Source organism: Oryctolagus cuniculus, chromosome 20 (assembly GCF_051225735.1).
Source record: "Oryctolagus cuniculus isolate XC-2025 breed Fujian yellow rabbit chromosome 20, ASM5122573v1, whole genome shotgun sequence".
Classification (NCBI taxonomy): Eukaryota; Metazoa; Chordata; class Mammalia; order Lagomorpha; family Leporidae; genus Oryctolagus; species Oryctolagus cuniculus.
In genome coordinates this window covers 11346470-11364774 of record NC_142886.1, presented here as the reverse complement: position 1 = coordinate 11364774, position 18305 = coordinate 11346470, and the positions used below count along the sequence as shown (strand labels likewise).

The window sequence follows — 18305 nt, the reverse complement described above, 5'->3', positions numbered from 1 at the left end:
AACTTAGCCAATTCTATTCTAGAAGACTGTTGTACAAATCAAATAATACATGTAACAGGAGCTCTGACAACTATACAGCACCACACACACGCAAGGGTTTTACAACACAAAGCACAGATCTATTACTTCTATTTAGGTTTTCTGAAGTGATGTTTGCTTCCTTGGTCGAAGGATCTGTATTGATCTACCAATTAAACCCGCAATCCAGGGATGCTGGTGTGCTATCTGCATATCTCTCTACCTCAGCTCAATCCTCCTTCCCCCAAAGCCTCTGATGCCAAGGTGTGAGCCACAATTATTGGGGCACCAAAGCACCCTGAATGTGCAGAAGGGTTCAGTGATCTGCCCTGTGACCTCAGGGAATGTGGACTGTCGGTATGGGGGTGCTGATGAGCTAACACACCAAAGCTCCCTCCCACTCAGCCACATTACCCAGGGTGCAGAGGTGCCTCCGTGGCCCTCTGATATCTGAAGCTGGCCTGCCTCTGGTATTCTGTTGAACTGAATCCTAGGAATCTGTTATGTGTCACATACTCACAAGCTGAAATTCTACTTATTGCCCACGAGGATACAGACATTTACTTTTCTCCGACACACTGTGCCTCCTGTGTCACTCAGAAAGCAGCTACAACAGCCTATACGCCATGGTGGCTCAAGTACCTGTCTGTACAGATAAACAAGAGGAAGGGCTTACTAGCTCAAAACTCAGGGCCATGAGAAAACCATCTCGAATAAAAGGGAAGGTATGGCCAACGGTTATAAATGGTACGACGAGAAGACAGGCAAGGTAGATTCCCTGGGAAGCTCCAAATGGACAGGTCAGAGTTAATCCCCGAGTGTCAGACTGCTGTCTCCTAGCAGTAAAAGCTCACTGATACCCAGCCTCTGGTTACTACAGGTTACTTACGCGCCACAGCATGAACCTGCCTACTCAGTTTTAACAGATGTAGTAACAGTTCTTTAGGAATCCTTATGCAAATACAAATTTTTAAGCTGCATAAATATTCACACAAACCAGGGTTATATAAATGAAATTCCTTTATAATTAAACTTCAAGAAAGAAAACCACAAAGATTTAAGCATTAGCATTCGTGGCTGTGCAAAATGCAATCAATTCCCACCACAAAGAAATTAAAAAGGTACCTGTTATTCTTAATGGAAACTAACATATATACATACATACACACACATATATGGTGCTATAACTGTCATTGTAAGAGAAAATCTGATGAACTATACAAAGTTGAATAACACAACCACAAGAATTTGCTTACCTGTAATACAAATTTCTGATCTATATATTTTTTGGCAATGCTGGGCTGGAATTCTTGGCTTTCCAAAAATCGTATGAAAAATTCATATACAAGCTGCAAGAAACAGAAAACAGTTCATGTAAAATTATGATTCACTAAGAATAAAACTAAAACCATGAAAGCCTGTAAGACTACAACTGACAGGATTAGAAAGCTGGGCTTTCTTATCAATCAACAAGTCATCCCAGCCCTTCCTGTAGCTCACAGTTGCCATGTTTTTTTAGCTAATAAAATTAAAAATCAGGGGCTGTGCTGTGGTGCAGCAGGCTAGGCTGCCGTCTACAGCACCAGCATCCTATGTGGGCATTGGTTCAAGGTCCAGCTGCTCCATTTCCAATCCAACTCCCTGCTAATGCACCTGGGAAAGCAGAAGAAGAGAGTCCAAGTGCTTGGGCCCCTGCACCCATATGGGAAACCCAGAAACTCCTGGCTTAGGCCTGCCCCAGCTCTGGCCATTGCAGCCATTTGGGGAAGTGAACCAGCGGATGGGAAGATCTCTGTCTCACCCTCCTTCCTTGTCTCTCCCTCTTCCTTTGTAATTCTCATTTTCAAATAAATAAATACATCTCTAAAAAATAATTAAAAATCAGAAAATAGAGCCACAAAAAGTACAGAAATTTCCCTATAATCTTACCATTCAGAGACTACTACTGTTACCACTTGAATGCATGTATCTTTGATATATGTATAGTATGTATACTTAATGTATGTTGTATATTCTATATATAATTTACTATAATGCATTCCTATATAGTTCTCTAAACTATTTTTACCACTTAAATAATACATTGTAAACACTTTATGTCAACAATTACCTGAACCATCATTCCTAGTAGCTTCAGGGTATCATACATAATGTATAATGATTTCCATTATTCATAACTAATTTAGCCAATCTCCTATGCTTAAACATTTCAGTAGTTTCTGAATTATTTCTCTACCAACTTATGACATAATGTGCATTATACAAGGTACATTAGTATACATTTGTTCAATTCTTTCATGAATAAATATTTCTAAGTGGAATTTCTAGGAAAAAAAGATATCAAAACACTTAAGGCTTTAGATATTCATTAACAAAGTTACTTCCAGAAAGTTTACAGCAGCTGATACTCCTCCAAGCAATGCACCGCAGAGTGGCACATACTGTCATCTGCAAACAGTCACTCTCCAGTAACTGTCCTGAGAACACGCCAAGGATGCACTGTGAGTCCTCTCTCTATAACACATCTGTATTAGGTCCCCACGTAGTACATAACAGTACATGAACCCAACACTTAAGTAGTTTAAGAGACAGATGCTACATTGCAAGTCCAGCTCTGACACTGTTTCTATAACTTCATAAAGGAGAGGATAAACCCTATTAAATGTGGTGATAAATACCAAACCATCTGTGCCAGTGACTGAAATGTATCATCATCACTACCGCTCTCAACACCATTTGCAAACTTTTTGGTCTTAATCCTTTATATTTATAATTTAATCGGGATCCCAAAACACTTTTTTGTCTAAATAAGATATATGTAAGAGATATATATATATATAAAATGTCTCAAGTTAGAAATAAAAACCGAGAAAATTTAAAATGCTTTAGTAGTTAAAATAATTTTTTGTGAAAAATAACTTTATTTTCCAAAACAATGAGAAGAGGGGCACTGTTTTATATTTTTGTAACCACTTTAATAGCTGGCTTAATAGAAGATAGATTAATATCTATATATTAAATCTGTTGTGACATACTGTTTTGATTAAAGCATATAAAGCAACTCAAGTCACACAGATCTAGTAGCTGAAAAAACAGAGTATTTTAATAGTCTATTGTAGATATTCTTCTTTTGATACTACACAAAAGTCAACAAATTGCCATTTTTTTCAAGATCAGAGAACCTGAAACAAGATCGATGAGCTAACAAGGCAATGGCACCAACAACTCAAGAACTGTATCCCAATGCTGTGTTGTTCTTCACTGTACTCAGAAAGCCCATGGGAAATGGAATTAAGATAATCACTTTATGCAAAAAAAAAAAAAAAAAAAGTTTCAGTCCATGCAGTTTCTCATAATACACATTCTCTACAAACATTTTGGAGACCAACCACTATATACAATTCCAACATTTTCTGAAGCATAATGAACTTATCTTTTTATTCCAGTTCCCACAAGCTTTTTAAAGTTCCCCTGTACACTCCGCTTTCTTGTAAAATGTCATCCAGAAAAGGAAACACACTGCTACTCATGGAGTTTTTACAAAGTGAAAAGGTCTAAGACCACACTGTGTTTCAGTCGGAAAAAGACCGTTGGCTCAATTAATAAGTAAAATGCTGAATTCAGTGACGAGGGACCATCACGGGACGACCTATCGTGAACAGCAAAGGGATTTCTTAGACGTTCAGCGAGGGCTCTGTCAGTACTGACCCAGCTATCAGTGAAAACAGAAAGGCGACCAGTCTTGTGACTAACACGCACAAGGGAGAACACAGGACTCACAAAACCAGCCAGGAAGCTGCAGAGGGACCCACAGAGCAACAGATGCACCTGCTCCCACTGGCTGACTTTCCTGCCTGACCTGTGCAGTTAAGAGTAATAGGCCTACACCTACCAAGACTTAGTGGGTCACTTCCTCCCCCCGAGCTAAAGAAGAAGGGGTGAGGATTACAGGCTCGAACAGGATGTCAACACAGATGAACCCAGCCTGTTCTGTAACACAGTTTACGACTTTATATCCCTGAGGGTGCCAGGCTTCATCACCACTCTTCAAGGCTGCCTTGACTTTAGGGTTTCAGATGAATCAATGATTCATACTATTCCTGCTGGAATGACAGCGTAAGCTAGAGTTTTTTTCATGCCAGAATTCAGTCTAATAGCTTCAGGAATTAATTTGGCGCTATGTCTTACAGAGTTGTTAAGTACTGGAAGAATTAGAAGTACTGAGTTAAACGTCACCGAACTTTACAGGAAATCTGTACCTATGGTAGTGCGATTTTAGAGCATTCTAAAAGCTCTTCCCAGTGAGGGGAGTGCTCTGTTCTCTCTTTTGTGGGACACAGAGAAGACACAAGAAGCTGAAGCTTGGAAGACATTTCTCTTCCTGGCTTTTCCATCATCAGATATGGGACTTTCCCAGGGAGATTTAAAGAAGGAAGACGACAAAGGAAGAAACCAAAGTCTCTTCTTTCACTCTAAACTGCAATCCCATGAGCTGGTGCCACGCATCACAGCTGAGACCTGACAAGAAGTCCACCATTCAGAAGAACAATTCTTGTTTTGCATTGCTTCACAGCCTGAGAGGTGCCTATGAAAAGCACAAATAGTTTTACAAATTTTTAGGTTGCAGACAGCACGTCTGGCACCTTAAAAAAAAAAAAAAACCTAAGAGAGTAAATCCATTATAATGTCAACTAATTTACCCACTCCCGGCACTGAAAGCATGAATACATATGCATGAAATGCCTATGTTGGAACGGATAAAAGAGAGCCCCCCAAAGCTCTCATATGACATACAGCTGGGAAAATAGCATACATGGGTGTCTGTAGCAACCCTGAATTGCCAAAGCACAACAGGCAAAAATGCAAATGCCCTGTCAAAAATTTATGAGGGGGAAAAGTAAGCAGAGTATCTTCAGGTCTTATCTCCCTGCTGGACGGATTTTTTTTTTAATCTTCCAAAGGTCATTTAGGAAGCCTGAGAACACGTCTACAAAGACAGCGGCTTCTGCCTGGGGGTGAGAAGGCACAGGGTTACACTGCTCCTCTTCCATCCTTCCCTCCTTGGTGTTTGTCACCTCCACTCTGAGGACACGATGACTCATGGAAAGATGGCTCTGGGAGTCAATCTACCCCAGTTTCCTTGTTCTGTTCTTCTGTTAGGTAGGAAGCTGAGACATTAGCCTGTGTGTGTATGAGGGGCTATGGGAAAAAAAGCCCCTGTGCAAAGGGATGCAGCAGCCTAGTAGGGTTCACCATACTGCGTAGGGCCGAGTTGTGACTTGGTGGCTAAAAATCGCAGCCTGTGGCCAGCAGCCCATATGGGTGCTGGTTCATGTCCCAGCTGTTCCACTTCTAATCCAGCTCCCTGCTAATGCCTGGGAAGAGCAGTGGGACATGGTCCAAGTGTTTGAGCCCCTGCCATTCACATATGAGACCTGGATAAAGACCCTGGCTCCCAGCTTTGGCCTGAGCCAGTGATGCTGGGGAGTGAAAAAGTGGATAGAAGATTCATTCTCTCCCTCCAACTCTCTCAAAATAAATCAATAAATCTTAAAAAACAAAAAAATCTTGCCCATACCCTGGTAACTTTATAGGTGTTTCCAGCCTTAGCCCCAAGGAATAAACTCCAGGAGAACCCTCCCTGCCCAGGGCTAAGTGGGCTCCCCAGTCCACTAACACTGGCAACAAAACCTTGGGAGGAATTTTACCTATTTCACATCCAGCAAATGCCTTGCCCAGGAGAAGAGGATGGGGAAAAGAAAAATGGAGGGAGGAGCTGGACCCCATTCCCTTATAAGGCCCCATCTGCATACAGACGGCATGCGCAGTCTCTCCTGAGACGTTCCTCAGTCTAGCAGGAGTATTTTTCTCCACTCGGCACTCAGCTCTCTCCTGAGATGCTCGCCTGGCTGGCAGGTGCACCCTCTCCATGAAGCCACGTAACTTTGCTAACCCCAGCCTGGATGGCTGAGCGCTCTCAGATGCCATCCAGAGAGGCCGGACGCCCCACCCCATTCAACCCTGCTGCCTTGTTTCCCACTCCTGTCTCACGTCTGAGCTCCTCCTTCCACGAAGACAAAAACCTCTTCCACCATCTCCGCTAACATTTTGAGAAACGCTGGTCACAAGGGAAGGCAGCCAGGAAGGGAGGAGCTGTAAAATGGCCAGGATGTAAAAGTCAGCGCCATACAGATGGGCCCAGTGCTGGAAACGGAGACGTGCGAGGCCCCGACCTATCCCCGCACCTGAGCGGGGCTGGAAAACACGGCCTTCCCGGTGTGAGAGAACAGAACTGGCCTTCCCCCAAGCTTTCTCCAGCTGCTGCTCTTCCTTACAACGCTGCTGCGGTCCAGTTCTGCCCTGCTAGACTGTTCTAAAGAGACACAGTTATGATTATCATAAGGACAGGCACACAACGTCCCCAGGGTTAGCTACTGCTAAAAATGAGATGTGTACTCTGTGACCTAATCACATCCAACTAATATTAATGTGAAAATGGTTCTGTCCTTGTCTGAGGCTCCAGCGGGCGGGATCACCGACAAGCCCCCACAAAGGCAGGAGCTGCTGCAGGCCCGCAACACGGGGAGGGGCCCACAGCAAGGCATCCCACTGAAACGTGCTCTTTAACTTCTGCCGTTCTCATTATGAAGAGAAAGAAACATAAAGAGCACACTCCAGCCTTCCATTCATGTCCTCCAAGTGACTCCTTGGTGAATAAAGGCCTTCCGGGAACTCCCGTGCTCGTCAGCTAATGGGCTAATGGCTATTTCTTTTATAACAAAGGTAGTTCAATGTACCTGTAAGTGTGGCCAGGATGCCTCAAGGGTAGGTTCATCTTCTTCTGGATCAAACTCGTTGCTGTCACTAGGAGGGAGAGTTCTGAATATATTGCAAGATACCTAAAAATAAACAAGCAGCAGAGTTAACTGGAAGCCCCTTCTGGACTGCCTTCCAGGGCCCTTGTGGCCAGGTAGGGAGCATCCCCAAACTGCAGCAAGACCCTCTCGGGACAGACTGAGCCAGGCCGCCAGGCAAAGCCGGAGAGGACAGCAGCTCCTTCCCAGGCTCCTGGACAGGACTCCCTGCCCTTACTCGGCCACCCTCACCCTGGGCCCCCGTTGACTTTATACCTTCATCAGAGCCTGTTCTTGCTTATGTACCAGTGAAGCATGCTTCTAATTAACCAATTTACGTTAAGTTACAAGCAACTGCCGGTGAGCTTCCCGTCCGTCCCTTCTCAGGCTCACTTGCATTTTGCATTCTGATGATTGCACTAATGGTGAGATCCCAGATGCTCACAGGAAAAAAAAAAAATGAACTGGAAAAGATACTCTAGAATATTTCTAACATCCTTCAAATCAAGCCTAATCTGTCCTCAGCTCATTTACAGAACACTAAAAATGATCAGGTTAAGATATCAGGGGACTCGAAAAAAAACCCATGGAAGATGGTATTTTTTTTAAACAGATATTTTTTATTTATTTGAAAGGCAGAGTTACAGACAGAGAGAAGGGAGACACAGAGAGAGAGAGAGAGAGAGAGAGAGAGAGAGAGAGACAGATCTTCAATCCACTGTTTCAATCCCCAAATGGTCATAGCTGCCGGGGCTGGGCCGGGCGGAAGCCAGGAGCTTCTTCCAGGTCTCCCACGTTGGTGCAGGGGCTCAACTAGCAGGGAGCTGGATCGGAAGTGGACCAGCTGGGTCTTGAACTGCTGCCCATATGGGATGCTGGTGTCACAGGGGGCAGCTTAACCTGCTATACCACAACACTAGCCCCAGAAGACAGTAGTAAAAAAATAAGTTCATTGGAGAAAAAAGAATTATTTGAAACCCATGCGTGCAAGGAGGTCTTGAAAAAGTTAATGGAAAATACAAATTATCAAAAGACTATGCATTAATTTAAAAAGAACATCTGCAACCAAATAAGTATCTTTCAATTCCACATTTCCACAAATTTTTATAAGTATACGCAAGGGCGTATCCGTGGCATATACCTCTATAAACTAGACATTCCCTCACCACAAATAATACTCAGGTTAAATGCTGGTTGCTCAACGAATGGCCATACATTGGTAACGGCTGATGATGAATGATGGCGGGTTGAGGATCCACGATTCTACTACAATTTCTGTATGTATCACAAGATTTCTACACTACAATGTTTAATTTTAAAATGCTGTTGGTGCTATTTTCAGGGCTCCAATTTCCATTCTGTTGCTGTACTTACATACCTATCTTCTCTTAAGGACTCAAACATACCCTGATCTGAAAGATCGAAAGGGGAGAAGAGGGAGTGGACCATGCATAGAAGGTGAAAAGGGAAAAAAGAGAGATACTGCCCCAGAACCTACTGCTGGATTTCCTTATTTAAGGGAAAAGAAAAGAAGAAATGCTTAGGAGCCCATATAGCCGAAAGATGCTCATTCTTTCAACAAATATTAGTGAGTGGCCCATTGTGTGCAAATAATGTTCTAGGCAGTGGGAAAATGGCAGTGATCAAAGCAGATAAAAATCTGTCCCCTCACAGAGCTTATAGTCTAAAGTCACAATTACCCATATTTCCTAGTGATGGAAACAGATCCCAGAGGTGTAAGCTATGGAAGGAAATTAGGTTTTATCTTACATGCAATGCAAAATCATTAGTGGATCTTTTTTTTTTTTTTTTTTTTTTTTTGACAGGCAGAGTGGACAGTGAGAGAGAGAGACAGAGAGAAAGGTCTTCCTTTGCCGTTGGTTCACCCTCCAATGGCCGCCACGGCCTGAGCGCAGAACAGAGATTGTCCATCTCCTGGTTCACTCCCTAGATGGCCACAACATCCAAGGCTGGGTCAGGCCAAAGCCAGGAGCCAGGAACTTCATCCGAGTCTCCCACATGGATGCAGGAACCCAAGTATTTGGGCTATCCTCTGTTGCTTTCCCAGGTGCATTAGCAGGGAGCTGGATCAGAAGTGGAGCAGCTGGGACTTGAACTGGCACCCATATGATATACTCAGCGCTGCAGAGGACAGATTAACACACTACACCACAATGCTGGCCCCAGGACAAATCTTTAGAAATTGGGTAGAAGAACCAATGAATAGCAGCAGGAGATACAACAAGCAAGACTGGATTTTGGGGTTTCAGGACAGAAAAGAGTGTTTTAAGAAGGAAGACGACAGCAGCAAGTGCTATTGAAGGTAAGAGGACATAGCGCAGCATCTTCTGGGCCTGGCAGCCCTATGAAATATGCGTCATTATCTCCCAGCATTTCCCTGAGGAACAGAAGTACAAGTGTGGATAAAGCTCCACATTACAGTTAGTAACCAGCAAAGCGACAACTGCACCTAGGCAGTTAGGCTCAGAGAGTCCACTGATTTGAACAACAGTAGCAGACCAACACTTCTGCTCTTAGCTTAGGTAACAAAAGATGATCCTATTACAACACCATGCTTTTGCTAGTGCTGATGACAGCATACATAGTTCTATTATTTTATTTTTACCCCTTCAATGATGAAAACTACATTTACAAAGAAACTAGTGACTTTTTAAATAACCATCAGCCTGCTACTTCCCTCCAACCAGCCAGCCATATCACATTCACATGGGCAAAGTTCCTTCGATTATTCAATTTGAATGCACACTGAAGTTATTTAAGTTTTCATCTCAACTAGTCTGTAAATTGCTGTTTCCCTCTCTTAAGATATGAAAGTAGACCATGAAAGGGGCTTCTCTATAATAAAACCCCTGGTGAGGAGATGCCTAAACCGATGCTCCTTTGTACCACACAGCACCCACTACTGCTGCAGCAATGATCTGTGGACACTTGTTTGTCACGACCCACTAACAGAATAACTGAGGATATGCAATACATGTGTCTTCCTAGCACATTCAAGGCATTTAATAAATATTCACAAAACATAAGTTTGGAAGCATTCATAAGGCTGTATACTTGGGGACAGCTCTGTGGCATAGCGAGTTAAGCTGCCGCCTGCAACATCAGCATCCATACAGGCACAGGTTCAAGTCCCGATTGATCCACTTCTGAGCCAGCTTCCTACTAATGCTCCTGGGAAAGCAGTGTTAGACAGCTCGAGTGTTTGGGACCCTGCCACCCATGTGGGAGACACAGATGGAGTTCCAGGCTCCTGGCTTCTAGCTGGTCCAGATATGACTGTTGTGGCCACTCAGAGAGTGATCTAGCAGATGGAAGACTGACACCTCCCTCCCTCTCTCTCTCTCTCTCTCTCTGTCGCTTCCTCTCTGTAACTCTGCCTTTCAAATAAATCAGTAATTTTTTAAAGGCTCTGTACTGGAGTTCTGCTTTAACCATTTTTTTCTAGATGCTTTAAATATATACTGGTCATTTACAAGGATACTTAACCCTATACAGTGCTCTAATCCTCTGGTTTGGTCAAAATGCTACCTCTCAGTTATCACATCAAAAGAAGGCTGAATTTTGTCAACAATTACAACAGCAGCTAGTTCTAAAGTCAAGTGCACCTCAATAAACCATATGTCACCATTTCTTCAGATTTACCTTCGTTGTTCTGCTTTTAGTTTATTTCTAACCATTCCCAGATGAGTAACCAGGTCCATTGGGCTGGACAATTCAGAGCTGACTGACTGGTTAAGCAGTTCCCCTAGCACACTGGGAAAGAATGGCAAAGCATATCAAGTGTCATGGAAATGGCCAAGCTTCTGGTCCAGCCTTGCATATAGTAGGTGCTTAATGGGGTCATGAAAGAAGGAATGCTTACCCTCATCCCTGAGAACCTACCCTTGGCAAGTAATCCAAGACTGAAAAGCTACAGCTGTCATCTACAACATTCTCTGTGAAGTGCAGAGCTGGAAATAACCGGTCCATCTAGCATCAGAGAGGTACATAACTCAGTGGAATACCGTGCAGCAGTACTCAAGAGGAAGGAAGAAGTTCTCAAGTAAGAATTTAAGCAGAAAGGAACTGAAAAGTACACGCCGACACTTATAAAGCACGTGAATATGAAGTGGGTGTTTGGCTGCAGCGGAGGGCCTGAGCTGGAGCCCTGGCTCTGCTCCCCGTTGCAGCTTCCTGCATGAATATACACCCTAGAAGGAAGCAATAATGACTCCAGCAGCTGGGCCCTTGCCACTCAAGTGGGAGACCCAGATTAATTTCCCAGCTCCTGGCTTCAGCTTGGCTCAACCCTGGCTGTTGCAGGCATTTGGAATCGAATCAGCTCAGCAGAAAGGAGTTCCCTGTCTCTCCACTCCTCTCAAACAAATACATGTTTTGTAAGAATGTAAGTGGACAAGAAAAATTAAAAGCTGTATAAAAGCGAGATAAATATGGATAAGCTAAGGTAGCTGCTGTTTTATGCCTGAAAGTTTGTGTATGACTCCAATTTGGGAAGAGGGCAAGTTGCCTTCATTAGATTTTCAAAAGGCTTCCAAGATCTAAAACTGCTTCACAACCACTGCTCTACATAGTAAATTTGCTTCCATTGTATCTTCTTTTATCACTGGCAGTTTGCAGAATAAGATTATTAAGTGGATTATTAAACATAATGGCAACTACACGCTTATGCTCACGTGTCATGACCACAGGTCCACCAGCATCACTCCCCACCACATGGCAGTTTCGTAGAGGGCCCATGTGGCTACAAAAAATACATCCAGGTACTTCCCGAGTGCAAACTGCCTCTGTGATACATCCAGCAGCTGAAGCTCTGGCCCTAACTGTGCTATTTCATTCATTCAGATTATCAGAATGAACAAAAGACATTTTTAGAGTATATTGGAAGGGTTTCTCAACTATTTTCATCTACACTGCGATCGGTGCAAAGAAAACAAATTTTAAAAATAGAAGTCTTCGCAGTAGTCTACTTCCTTCCCTTTCCAGAAACTAGATTACAAGAAACACTGAATGTTAGGGTGAAAACTGCAGGCTCTTGCAGACACTGGCCCGACCCCCAGAGGTGATTTTGGGGAGAGGGAATAAGGCTGCAGGGACAAGAGGAACCCGTGTGGGAACCTGGATAACCCCTCTTCCAAGGATGAGGGACTCCACTGGGTAGCTTTTGAATCACATCATGACACAGAGTATTACATCTAGCCCTTTCATCTTACAAATAGAGGTGCAGGGGAGTGGAGAGCTTGCGAGGTTTTCAAGATGGCAAAGGGTTTTGGATGCAAAGGGTTTGGAGCCCCCAGGGCTCCTTCTCTGATGAACCATCACCACCCCAGCCCCACTGGGGTCCATGGATAGGCCCACTTCTGTATCCCTCTCTTTCACCTCTGATCTCCCCACCCCCATTTCTTGTCATTTTTATTCTGGTCTCATTTCTCATGTGTTTTGCCATCGGACTCTGGGCTCCAGTGTCATCCTCCCATCAGCACTGCGTTGTGAACAAGCTGATGACCTGGCTCAGCAGCAACAAGAAACCGTTAGGGACCTGTGTCCCTGACTGCTGGTCCAGACCTCCAGCACCACCCCGGGTGATTAGTGCAGTGTCCCCTTTCTGCTGCTCCTGTCACATCCTTGAGTGGCTCCCTGGTTACATTTGGAGCCCCTCCAGCACTCTTTAGTCTCTGAAGACTTGACCCCTACACTATTTAATAAGTGCAAATAATCAGGGTTGCCAAAAAAAATACAGGACATCAGTTACAGTTGAATTCCAGATAAATTATAAGTAATTTTTTGGTATAAATATATCTCATACAATATTTGGGACAGTCTCAATACTAAAAAATAGAGTTCCCTGTTCATCTGAAATTCTTTTTTTTTTTTTTTTTTGGACAGGCAGATTGGACAGTGAGAGAGAGAGAGACAGAGAGAAAGGTCTTCCTTTACTGTTGGTTCACCCTCCAATGGCCACTGCGGCCGGCACACTGCACCGATCCGAAGCCAGGAGCCAGGTGCTTCTCCTGGTCTCCCATGCGGGTGCAGGGCCCAAGGACTTGGGCCATCCTCCACTGCACTCCCAGGCCACAGCAGAGAGCTGGCCTGGAAGAGGGGCAAACGGGACAGAATCCGGAGCCCCGACCAGGACTAGAACCCAGTGTGCCAGCACTGCAGGCGGAGGATTAGCCTACTGAGCCGCGGCACTGGCCCAAATTTTTTTCTTAAAGATTTACTTTTTATGGACAAGGCTGAGTTACAGAGAGAGAGGGATTTTCCATCCTCTGATTCACTCCTCAAATGGCCTCCACGGCTAGGGCTCTGCCAGGCTGAAGCCAGGAGCTTCATCCCAGGCTCCTACATGGAGGCAGGGGCCCAAACACTTGGGTCATCTTCCACTGCTTCCCTAGGTGCAATAGCAGGGAGCTGGGCCAGAAGTGGAGCAGCCAGGACTTGAACTGGTATCCATATGCGAGGCCAGTGTTGCAGGATGTGACTTAATCCACTATGCAAAATGCCAGCCCCTAAAATTCAAATTTATTTTTACTTGCTAAATCTGACAATCCTAAAGTCACATCAATATTAATTAAGAACCATTACAAAGGGAAAGAACCTCCACAGGCAAGGCCTCAGAACTAAAGACTGCTCAGTTAGGTGGACTGCCCACTCTGTTACTTTCCAGTGCTGTATTACTTATTGCTGACTGCTGTTGACTACGGCGCAAAAATATAAAGTTCAAAGTTCTAGCCAAATGTGATAAAGAAGATTCCAAAGTTTTCGAGTTTATGACTTGATAAGAAAAACTGGAAGAAGCTTTTAGGCATATTTTTATCAGTTTTTGATTAAACAAGTTATTGCCACAACAAAACACAACTGCTAATATTTTCAAATAGTTACTGAAATTACTGCAGAAAAAAAATAATTCACTGTGCCCAACTCCTTTGTCTCCACAGGAACTACTCATTTGACACCATGATTTTGGTTGAAATGATGTTGTTTAAAGAAAATGACCAGCAAATGATGCATACGTGTGTGTGTGTGTGTGTGTTTGTGTTTGAGAGAGAGACAGACAGAGAGACAAAGAGATCTTCCACCTACTGGCTCACTCCCCAAGTACCCACAACGGCCAGGGCTGGACCAGGCTAAAGCCAGGAGACCAGATCTTAATCCAGCTCTCCCACGTGACAGACAGGGACCTAATTACTTGAGCCATCACCTGCTGCCTCCCAGGGTACACATAAGCAGGAGGCTGGAATTGGAAGCAAAGCCAGGCCTGGAACCCAGGTACCCTAAGCTGTATTTTAACCACTAAGCCAAGTGCACACTTCATTAGCAGAGTGTAAAAAGAACAGAGTGTGATTAGCACCTGGTAGCTATGCACTAAATATCTGTAAAGATTAATATAAACAAAACAGAAGATGAAGATAATCCACTCTAAGTCATGGCACAGCAGGTAAGGCTGGTGCCTGCAGCGCCAGCACCCGTGTGAGCACCAGTTCGTGTCCTGGCTGCTCCACTTCCCATCCAGGTCCCTACTAATGGCTGGGAAAAAGCAGCAGAGGATGGCCCAAGTGCTTGGGCCCCTGCTTTCGGCCTGGCCCAGCCCTGGCCATTGCAGCCCTCTGGCGAGCAAACCAGCATATGGAAGTTTTTCCTCCCTCGCTCCCTGTCACTCCCGCTCTCTATATAACTCTGCCTTTAAAATAAATAAATGAACCTTTTTAAAAAATGGACACTCTGAATTCCATTTAATCATATACCTGTTGACATTTAAGGCTTCAGTAAAGCTTTACAATCAGGGGACCACTTGCACCACCGTACTACACCAGTCAAGGGAAATTACCTTTTCTGTGCTTTGAAATGTGTCTTCTGGATGACTGGGTATCCACTTTACTGAACGAAAGCAGACGAACTAATTCCCTCTAGGATATTTTCTCCCTTTTCACCTGTGAAGCTCTAATTTCAAACAATCATGCAATAATGCAAGCACGTCATCTATAGTAACAAAAATAATGGTATCAAAGGCAGAATAATGAATTCTCCTGAGATTTCATCTAAAAAGCAATTTTTCACACTGAAAAAAGAGAACTGTATGAATAATGATAGAGAACTTTCTGGCAAATTAAGAGGTGCCCTTATTTCTCCAGCACTAGTCACACTGAGCACTCTTCTGGGGACAGGTGTTGTAGAGCAGCAGGCTAAGCTGCTGTTGGGACACCCCATATCCAGTGCCGGGGGGCCTGGGTTCAAGTCCCAGCTCTGCCTCTGCTCCAGCTCCTTGTTAATTCATATGCTGGAAGACAGCAGGTCATGGCTCAAGTATGTGAGTCACTGCCACCCACATGGAAGCCCTAAATTGGGCCCCAGTCTCCCGGCTTCAGCCAGGCCCAGCCCAAACAGTGGCAGAAATTTGGGGAGTGAATCAACAGATGGAAGATATCTTTCTTTCTTTCTCTCTCCCTCCCCCTGCCTCCATCACCCTGCTTTTCAAATAAATAAAAATATTTTTAAAAATCTCATCCAAGTAAAAATGTTAATGATATCTCTCTTTTCATACTCTTCATTCATTCTTTCATCATATATTGAAAATAAACCAAAATGACCTTATCAATCATTCAGGACAGAGGGAGGGCCTAACAAATGCAATGCTGAAGCAAAGCCATCACATTATGACTCTAGGTAGACGTGGTAAACGTGGTAAAATGGGATCTTGAAAGAAAACAGACAAAACTCATAGTAATTCATCAACATTCACCATGGATGCCATTCTGATAAATAATTGCATCCCAAACAAACAAACCAAAAAGAACATAAGCAAGACCTCTAAAGCAGACCTTGGAACAAATTAAGACTATTTCCCAACATCTAGAATGTGTATTAAATATTCAACTCCAAGAATAAGAACTAAAATTCTAACAAAATTTGCTAATGTGAAAATAATAAGCAATATACATACAAGTCAACTTACTTCTGTTAACACCAAATTTAAGAACTGTTAATGGTCCCAGCGACAAAGAACCTTTCAAATCTGACTCTAAATTAACTACAGATAAACAACTACTGGTAAATAAAAATTCCAAAACATCTATAATTATACTCAAAGGACTTAGCATCAAAACAGGTAATTATCTTTTAAGCTGATGCTTTGATTAGGAAACAAATGGCAAAATTTTAAAGCTTTCAAATTAGCACTTAATTTAATTCACTGCCAATTTGTTCAATCAATCATTTGTTTTTTTAAAGCTAAACCATGTCTTTTAATTACAACAAATGTATTGCAGCTGCCAGTTCAAACTAGGTACAAAGTCTCTTTAACTTTCACCATCTATGTGAGTGATCACAGCTATTATTCTAAGGAGCAGAAACTTAATTAAATATGTTTCGCAATTCCTTAGATCATGAGCTATTCATTGCAGGTCTAACTTTTATTCCATAACATATTAAATATGTAACTGTCATTGTTATGTAATATTACCAGTACAATTACAATTTTCAGACAAGAATTTCCAGAAGCTATTGTTCCAAATATATTCAATGGAGTGAAACTTGATTCTTTGAGCCAAAACAATCGCCACAATACCCTTATTTGTCACAAAGTGCAGGTCTCAGCAGCACAATGAGAACCACCTGGAATACTGTGATACACAGTTATGGTCAAGCCATTCACAAGGCTGTCTACATCATTACCTTAAAACTACACAGGCAGGAGCTGGTGTCATAGCGCAGCAAGTTAAGCCGCAGCTTGCAATGCCAGTGTTCCGGCAGCTCCACTTCTGATCCAGCTCCCTGCTGATATGCCTGGGAGGGCAGCAGAAGATGGCCCAAGTGCCTGGGCCCTACTATCCACATGGGACACCCAGATGAAGCTTGAAGCTCCAAGCTCCAGGCTTTAGTCTGGCAGATATGTGTGTGTGTGTGTGTGTGTGTGTGTGTGAGAGAGAGAGAGAGAGAGAGAGAGAGAGAGAGTCTCCCTCTGTCTCTTTCCTTCTGTAACTCCCTTTCAAATAAATAAAATAAAATATTAACACACATACACACACACACACACACAGACAAAACTCCACACCTTTGAGAAAACACTTACTGAACCAAAAACCGAAGGCCCTCAAAACGGGTGACTAAGAAGCCTGCACTTTGTGACAGCTCTGAGGTTCATTTTATAGCATCCAGAAATCTCGACGGGGTAAACTTAAAAGGGTGTTTCTAAAGTGAGTGACTACCACCTTATTATTGTGAAACATTCCCCATCACACTTTAAATCTGGATTAGTGGGGCTTCGAGGGCACAGCAACTATTCTATTAAACCAGATTTCTACAATGAGACCAAAAAAATCTTAAAATGATAAAAAAATTAACAGACCATTAGAGAATGGGAGGAACAGAAAAGAAGCTAAAAAAACCTGTTTTCATTGTTACTGCTGCTCCTTCTGTTGGCAGCAGGAGTATTTCATTTATAATATTATCACGCATTGGTATGACTAGATTTAGTATATATTGATTGTCTCTGCAAATAATTTGGTCCCTTTAGACGCTGAGTTTCTAAAGGGATCGCAGTGTTGCCAACTATAGGGAAGGAATAGGTCCACAAGCAGTCAAGAACAACAAAATCGAAATCTAGTCAAATGCTATGAGGACTATGTCAACATTTCATTATAAAGGGACAAAAGTGAGGGAGAGGACTTTGTCTTCTGTCCCACTCTCCTTGACCTGTCACATATGCTAACCAGATGACAGAGATGTCCCAAAGACAGGAACAGAGAAGACACTGGGAAATCCAGGGGAAAGAGCTGGCCTCCCTCTGTGTACAGCAATCACGGATGCCAGCTAGTACAATAATGTTCATAGCAGGATGCAGAATAGCCTCAAACCGAAAACAGCCTACATGCAACAGTGAGAGAGGGAAACCACAGGACACGTATGCAACTGAATATTGAACAGCCACAAAAATAAATTACGTGTTATGCATCACAAGCTGGACACATCTCACAGGCGAAAGAAATCAGACCTCCCTGAAATATATAGGCTATTTGATTCAACTTATGGAAAATCCAAAATCGGGCCAAAGTAACACTGTCGATGGCAGGGCGTGCCAGAGAGACAGCTCAAATCCGGAAAGTCTCTGTCCTTAACCAAAGTGCCACGTACAGTCCTTTCTAATACGGGGCTCTGCAGAAGGCGGCACTACGGCTCTGAGCCTGCCTGCAGCAGACTGGCCAGGCTACCTCCTCATCACCCCCTTCCCCCAAGGACGCCCCTTTAACCCACAGCTGTCAGACTCCTCTGATTGTCCAGAGAAGAATCGTCCACGTCTTGACTGGGGGTCTTTGCTATCTGAGGTTCAAGTGAGGATCTTCCCACCCAACAGTTCCCTACTTTCACAAGGGTCCCGCTGCTCTCACTGTACCCACTGTCCCCAAATCCAGATTCTCT

The 18305-nt window shown here is 43.5% G+C and overlaps 1 protein-coding gene across 3 annotated transcripts in view; it reads right to left on the bottom strand.

The window, feature by feature from the left end:
• Positions 1 to 18305, bottom strand: part of PPP2R5E (protein phosphatase 2 regulatory subunit B'epsilon) — a 177400-nt gene that overhangs the window by 44064 nt on the left and 115031 nt on the right. For all 3 annotated transcript variants that reach the window (XM_089322682.1, XM_070065059.2, XM_070065058.2), the window contains exons 4-5: positions 6816 to 6917; positions 1275 to 1367 (exon numbers count right to left, since the gene is read on the bottom strand). In XM_089322682.1, coding sequence (XP_089178808.1) covers positions 1275 to 1367; positions 6816 to 6917 — 195 coding nt within the window. The remainder of the gene's footprint in view (positions 1 to 1274; positions 1368 to 6815; positions 6918 to 18305) is intronic.